This window comes from Mercenaria mercenaria, chromosome 7 (assembly GCF_021730395.1).
Source record: "Mercenaria mercenaria strain notata chromosome 7, MADL_Memer_1, whole genome shotgun sequence".
NCBI classification, from domain to species: domain Eukaryota; kingdom Metazoa; phylum Mollusca; class Bivalvia; order Venerida; family Veneridae; genus Mercenaria; species Mercenaria mercenaria.
In genome coordinates, this window is record NC_069367.1 from 49,453,211 (window position 1) to 49,461,547 (window position 8,337).

Here is an 8,337-nt window from a genome sequence, read left to right on the forward strand (position 1 = left end):
AAAGAGGAAAATGTGTCTGGTTTTCAAAATAATAAGGAACAAAATCACCCTACCCATCTGCAGAAGAATTAAACATTTTTAGACATGATTCAATACTATGTACTGTTACTGTAGGTCTAAAAGTCTTCAACATGCAATATATATATATATAATTTAAAAAGTTGCAAAATTTGGTAAATCAGCTGAGCTAAAAACATATCTATCTACAATATCTGATATCTAATTAAATGAAAGTACATACACAAGTCTGACTAATAGTATTATATATATAAAGCTGTCTACTGATTCACAAATGAGCCGTGCCATGGGAAAACCAACATAGTGGCTTTGTGACCAGCATGGATCCAGACCAGCCTGCGCATCCGCGCAGTCTGGTCAGGATCCATGCTGTTCACCAACGGTTTCTCTAATTGCAGTAGGCTTTAAAAGCGAACAGCATGGATCCTGACCAGACTGCGCGGATGCGCAGGCTGGTCTGGATCCATGCTGGTCGCAAAGCCACTATGTTGGTTTTCCCATGGCTCGGCTCAAATACTTTTCTCCGAAGGTCGTGATTTTTAGCCTAGACTATTCACAGTTTAAATTAGCAACATTCTAATCAACAAGAAAACCAATAAAAAATTCAATTAATACAACAAGCACGATTATTGATCTTTTCTTGATAAAACATTTTACAAATCAATTTTTCAGAAGTACACTGGTGATTCAGTACAACAGAAACAACAGAAACACTCCCACAAGGCCAACAGTTTGTTTCTTTTTCTTTTACAGAAATAACTTGCGCAAGTGCTACAAAGTTTTCACACATTTAGATAAGTATACCGGTAGCTTGTGAAATAAAATTAACAGTCCTTTAATACATGATTATTTTGCACTGTGAGATATTTGTCATCAAAATGATATGGTACCAAACGTATTTGTGAATGCAGTGTTCAAAACAGCCCAGATGTTACAGCACAACATTTTTTACCTGGAAAAATGATGAATCACATTTTATCACAATTCAGCAAGAACTAGTTCACAGTTTAACAAGAAGCAACATTTAACTTCTGCGTAAACAATCTTCAAGTTTTGTTCAAGGGGTTTCAGATGTTGACACACACACAATTTCAATACTTACCTACCCTAAAAGAAAGTACATACAAAATCTAAATGAGAACAAACAGAAATTTCTGATAAATATCCAGAAATTGTTTATACACATATAGAAATTGTTTTTAACATAAAGAGATTGCACACCTATCTTAAGGCCTTTTAAATACACCACTTAATGGTAGAATGATTGATTCACCTTTAAAAGAAATTTTATCACCATCTGAAAATTATTTAAATCTATCTAAACAATGTGTACAGAGAACAGTCTAAAATACCACAGTTAAATACTAGTACACAAAATACATTTCAATTTCTAAAAATCTTGCATCTTTTATAGATATATATTATCAAATATGCTTCTTTTGTATTTCTTTCAAAATTTTAACAACATTAGCAAGATAACAATTGATAAAAAATAATTTTGACATGGTCATATGTTTTCTGTAAATAATCATCCATTGTAATATCTAGAAGATAATGGAATGCTGAAGATCTCAGTATACAATACACCAACAAAAAATGCAGAAGTACTTGCATGTTGCAGCATGTCCTTCCAGTTTCTTTGTCAATTAAAACAAATCTTTTAAAGCTAACATAAGTTTCTGGAGGATATCACAAAGAAACTTCTTTTTTAATTTATAAACACACCTACATGAACCTCCTTAATTTTCAAAACTTTACTTGGATAGAAAGAGTACTGTATCAGAATGCACTTTGTAAGCTGCTGAGCTCCAAAAAAAGATTTTCACAATAATAATTATTAAATACACACTTTCTACTGCATAGAAGAAATGTGTGTTCAAATTTTCATATAAATTTTGAAATTAAATTGGAATATTTAATCAAGAAATATGTTTGTTTTACAGGACCTTCCATTACACAACATTCTACATGTACTTAATGAACATTTCAGGCACAACACATACAAATAATTACAACAAACATGTACATGTATATACAATAAAGTTTTCAAATCTGTCTTTGCAGAAAATGTGGATAAAATGCCACACATAACAATGCTACTGGCAAAAATCAACAACGTTCTTTTACACACACATGATATTTTATAAAATGCATTTTAAAATGAAGTTATGAACACACATCATCCCAGGATCAGTCAAGAAACACAACTCCTTCATCGCGGAAACAGCATCCCAGAAGATTATCTGATATATACATCAAGCGAGTGTTAGCTACACAGAGTAGCTTTAAACAAACGCCATCATTCACCAGTATCTCAAGGAACGTCATCTGTTGATACAAGGGGAAGTTACTCTAGTCAAATCAAGGGAGATTATTTCTCATCAAGATGAAAGACACAATGAGGCTGTATGGATGATAGTGGACTGTGGAAACTGAAATTAGAAACATAATCTTACCAGAGAAAGATCAAGTTAGATAAAGCTCGCTATGACTGCATAAATACTGTAAAATCATAAATATTCCTGAGGACTAATTTTTGTGGCTGAGTCAAGCCATAAAACTAAATCCCAACAATCAAGTAAAATTCCTATTTATTTGTATTGTAAAGTTACCAAGGAAAAAGCTATTTTGGCCTAATCCGATAAATTAATTACCCACAGAATTTGATGATTTCACCTTGTATGTCAAAGGAGCACACCTCAATATAAACAGGATTTTTTAAAATTTAAAGACAACAGCAATGTATAATAGAAATCAACTTATCAATTTATGTCAGTTGATATGAGTATGATATAAAGTATACATTAATGTTCAACAATGCCGTAACAGTTTCTACTGGTGGTTATGACCAACCTATAAAGTGTAAGGAATGGAGATCAATGTTTCATCACTGACTGGAAATGTCTGTTAATCTATTAAAATTTGGGGGCAGGGATACTAATGTACATGCAATCTTTTGTAGACTTGTCAGAAATGAAAAAAACAAGAGCTGTCAGAAGACAGTAACGCTTGACTATTCAACAGCCTTGCCAATTAAATGAATACAAAAGTTGAAAAAGGGGCATAATTTTGTAAACTGCAAAGTAGAGGTATTGAACCTCTGTACTGCATGTCATATCATGACAGTGAACAAGTGTGTGAAGTTTCAATCCTTTCCAATTTGTGGATACTGAGATACCAGCTCTGGAACATGGTACTGGGGAAAGTAGGATATTTCTCCATATATTTTGTCTTGTCAAGTTGGAAATAATTAGTTTTGATATTAACTTAACAAAGTCTTATAATATAAAAATATGATAACTCATCAAATATCTACTTACTCTGGCTAGGTTTTACCCGCATGGTCACCAAATCGCATATGGTTTTCAATTATTTGAAACATTTCTCCTGCATTTGGTATTCTACCAGTTTCTAACTTTGACCAAACTGGCACATCTGAAATGACAAGAAAAATAAATGAAAGCTATTTCCGTGTAGAGTTAAACTGAAATTATAAAACAAATATGTTTATTACATAATATATTAAGGATAACATGGTGTAATAGCCATATTTTATATCTTGTAACTGGATGGTAATATTTAAATCAAATTTGGTCACTTTAAAGACATTCGAAATTAAAAACTTTTCACCGAGAGATTTTTCGAATTTTATCATTTTGGGGGGAGATAATCGGTATTAAAGTTAACATTGATGCCTATGGGAAATATATAATTTCTTTGATTATGAGAATCTGAACTCGAGTTTCGAGAAAATTTTGTGGTAGAAAGCTGCATTTTATGATTCTGATACAAATATCAAAAAGAAATCTAAAATTACCTGTAGGGAAAAGGAGAAAATCATTTTTTCTAGTTTTCAGGGAGATAACTCACGAAAAACCAAAATTATCAGGGGAGGTAATCTAAAGGAAATTTTTGAGAACTTCTGTCACTATACAACTTGTCAATATGTACCTTATTTCTATCGTCTGACATTTTTAAAGCTTACATCATCAAGTTGTATGTAGGCTTTTGGTGAAATTGAGGCCTATTACACCATGTTATCCTTAAGCTTTTGACTGCTGAAAATTTATGTTGCAAAACTTACTGCAGATTTGTCTTAATATATATAAAATCAACTGACTACAGTACTTCAATTACAGTGTAACCTTCAAGCACATTGCAGATACATAATGATACATAAGTTATAGCTTGAGCTAAAAGGGCAGGGGTGGAAGCAGATTCTTTTTAGACAAGAAGGGTTTCTAGATTATGTGCTACTCTATGTACTACTTGTGGAAATAAAAACATTGTAGCGACTTTGCATTTGACTATGAAATATTTTTTAAACTTTCTGTGACATCAATATTACCTTTAGGATACATGCCCCTAAAACAACTTTGTGCCCCACTCTCTCCGAGATTTGTTGAATATAGACTAAGAGGCAGTAGTTAAGAAGAAATAGCTGAATTCAGATGCTTTCCGTCAAACTTTAACCAACATTTTTACTAGATCTGACACCAATGACCTTGATTTATGTCACCTGACCCATAACTACGTCTGTCCCTTACCACGACAAATCCTTGTTGTGTGAATGATAACAGGGACAGTAGTTAAGGAGGGATAATAGTGAAATTGAAAAAGCTTGCCATAAACTTGAAGCTGAATACAGCAATGCTGGCATGTGTGTGAGAATAAAAGTTAAACCCCTCAATATTCTTCTTTTTTACAAGTTTTGGTCACTTCCCGAAGTCTGTCACTAAATGACAACACACACATTAACACTACATGTACAGCTGTATTACTGGGATAGCAAATGAAAGTGGGTACCTCCAAGACAAGTGGAGTTTTAACAGAAAGACTTACCATTAAAAGATATTTCAAAGGCCCCTGTGGATATAAGTTGTCCTTCAATAGCATTGCTGATAAAGAAAATCATCAAACAAGCATAGAACTGAAAAATAAACAACAACAGTTTTAATGAAATCATTTGTTAGGAGCATCCCACTTATGTAGATTTATCATTTACCTAAATACATCCGACAACTACTTGGTGTGATATCTAATCAGCAAAGTCTGTTTCTTTTACCTTCCGATCCCCCATCCTAAAGCATTTTTTCTTCTGGTTTAAAAAAACACCAAAAACACATATATTTCTGCAAGCTTTTTGTCCGTGTGATTGGGCCCAACAATTTTAGTTACATTTGTTGTCACATTTCCTTTTTTTATATGTGTGTGATTTTTAAAGAAATTTAAAAAAAGAGCCCAAGGTACAGGGAAGAATATTCTCCACAATCTACATGTATACATATGTGCTTCCTTTATTCTGAAGGTTCTATGAAACTGACAACTGAAATTTTTTTGGAAACTTTTGTTAAAAACTTACTTTGTTCTCCACAGCCCATGTGAAGATACTTGGAGTGTCCATGTTGAGAGAAGGGAATGGGTTTTGGCCTAGGACGACCACAGCGATGATGACAATTTTAAGAATACTCAGTCCTTGAGCAAGAAGCTGACGCATTGGTGGAGGAGGGTAATTGTCTCCTTCTACACTAAACTGCGGAAACTTCTCATGCAGCACATGTGCATACTGCTCAAAGACTTTTCGGTACCCTCAGGAATAACTGAAACAAGAAATGAAAATATTACATATATGACTCACTCATGGTCTGACAGCATAATCATTATAGTTTACACCAAAAACATGTACATTCATCTCACATATACATTAGATATAAAAATGGACAGATATGTTTTAAGAAAGAAGCACACACTTAACTAGAACTACTACTATGTCTAAGATTTCATAAATTTACTTTCATAGAAGATGGCAGGTTACTGTTCATATGTCTATTTATATATTCAATATATTGATTTGATCAGGAGTCCTTTTACATCAGGTAAGTAATGTTATTTCTAGTATCAAGCATCTCAATGATGCTGATTTGTGTGTTTGCAGGTGTTTTTTTTACCCAGAGCGTGGGCGGCCCAGGCCTGTGATTTGGAGAAAAAATACCTCGATATTTGGGCAATGGCAAATAAAAAACCTGATGTAAAGTCAATTTTTGGGGTGAAACTGCATGATTTAAAAGAAATTTTCTGACGGGAAGGGTTCTGTTAATGACCCTAGTCAAAATAATTCGACGTTCAGATTGTTTTATATTTTGGACAGGCAATCTACATGATCTAAACGTCAAAACTTTGAAGGACCAAAATAATGGAGGATAAATCACAGTACACAGTCATGTAAAGTTATTTGTTTTATTGCTTGCGTATATTGGTGTGTAGACACCAGAAAATTCGTAATTTTGGATATTATTTGATAATTTTTGCATAAATCAATGACAATGAGGAACTGAATCCCCTTTCGATACATGTAAGTTTTATTTGAATTTATGGCCAATTCATGAAATAATCAGCATTTAAACCTATAGCATGTAAAAAGTTGGCAGTGATAAAAATTTCATCAGAAATTGCTTCAACTATTTTGGTCTTTCTAGTGTTTGATGCGAGTGGGGATATTGCCAATATGAAACAAGAGCACCGCCTTGCGGGTGCTGACGCTCATCTGATTTTTTTTAGTGTAATAGAAATATTGTCCTACCCATGATTTTCTAAGTCTAAAAAGGGCCATCATTCTTGCAAAAAGCAGGATAGAGTTATGTTTCTTGATGTACAGTGTCCACTTATGATGGTGAAAAACTGTTGCAAGTTTTAAAGCAATAGCTTTGATAGTTTATGAGAAAAGTTGACTTAAACATAATACTCAACCAAGAAAATGATTTTCTAAGTCCAAAAGGGGCAATAATTATTGCAAAAATCAAGATGGAGTTACGCTGCTTGCTGTACAGGGTCAGCTTATGATGGTGAACAAGTGTTGCAAGTTTCAAAGCAATAGCTTTGATAGTTTATGAAAAAAAGTTGACCTAAACATAAAACTTAACCAAGAAATCTGATATTTTCTAAGTCCAAAAGGGGCCATAAATCTTGCAAAAAGCAGGATGGAGTTATGTTTCTTGTTGTACAGGGTCAACTTATGATGGTGAACAAGTGTTGCAAGTTTTAAAGCAATACCTTTGATAGTTTAGGATAAAAGCTGACCTAAACATAAAACTTAACCAAGAAAACTGATTTTCTAAGTCCAAAAGGGGCAATAAATCTTGCAAAAAGCAAGATGGAGTTATGTTTCTTGCTGTACAGGGTCAGCTTATGATGGTGAACAAGTATTCCAAGTTTCAAAGCAATAGCTTTGACAGTTTGGGAGAAAAGTTGACCTAAACATAAAACTTAACCAAGAAATCTGATATTTTCTAAGTACAAAAGGGGCCATAAATCTTGCAAAAAGCAAGATGGAGTTATGTTTCTTGCTATACAGGGTCAGCTTATGATGGTGAACAAGTATTCCAAGTTTCAAAGCAATAGCTTTGATAGTTTAGGAGAAAAGCTGACCTAAACATAAAACTTAACCAGGCAACGCCGACGCAGACGCCGACGCCGACGCCGACGCCGACAACCGCTCAAGTGATGACAATAACTCATCATTTTTTTTCAAAAAATCAGATGAGCTAAAAATTATCTCAATATTTCCTAGGATCGCGTCAAATTAGACTATTAATGGCCCCTATTCTAGTAGGAAAAATTAATCTGGTTCTAAACACACGGAATAAACACATCAACTTGGTGAAAATAGTAGATTTGGCTCAAATCTGTAGGTTGCCACATACCCTAGTATTTTTTGAAAATATAACCAAAATATATTTGTCCTGCAGTACAAACTAAGGATAATGCCCCTAAAATTTAAGTTGGTAAAATGTCAAAATTTAGGACAAGACTTCGACACAACTTTTAAAAAAAAAGATAAAATTTCTTAAATACTAAAGGTATTTGATTAGTTCACATCTATCTGTTAAAGGCAAAAATAACGTCATACAATGTACAAACAAAATATCACTTTCTAACAATAATTAGCAACAATGCACAAATTTTTGTTAAAAGATAAAAAGAAAAGAAAATGTGATAAGCAACTTTTGGCTGTTTCAGTGTTTTGGGACTTACCAGTATAAAAATTTGATTGTCGGTGTGGCAAATTGGGCAAGTTTTGGAGCCTTTATGTCTTTCTGTACATGAGATGTTTGTTCTGTTCCTGAAAGATCCCTCCAAGTGAGGAAAACAAACAAAAATAAACCTGCCACAATTGGCAGCTTTGACATGTCGGCCATATTATTCTGAAGTAAAAATGAAAACAGACGAAATTTTTAACACATTAAATGAATATTTTTGTGCTTAAAATATTTTCGAATATCCTTTTCTTTAAATTTTGGAATACATATATTACAGATAAAC

At 33.3% G+C, this 8,337-nt stretch overlaps 1 protein-coding gene across 1 annotated transcript; it reads right to left on the bottom strand.

Moving 5' to 3' along the window:
* Positions 1-1,730: 1,730 nt before the first annotated feature.
* On the bottom strand, positions 1,731-8,238 carry LOC123554191 (selenoprotein T2-like). Its single transcript, XM_045344159.2, has 5 exons — positions 8,050-8,238; positions 5,381-5,618; positions 4,861-4,948; positions 3,339-3,453; positions 1,731-2,450 (listed from the first exon to the last, which is right to left on the bottom strand). Exons 1-4 carry the CDS (start codon positions 8,211-8,213, stop codon positions 3,344-3,346), a joined length of 600 nt encoding a protein of 199 aa, XP_045200094.1. The 5' UTR covers positions 8,214-8,238; the 3' UTR covers positions 1,731-2,450; positions 3,339-3,343.
* Between the last annotated feature and the right edge of the window lie 99 nt (positions 8,239-8,337).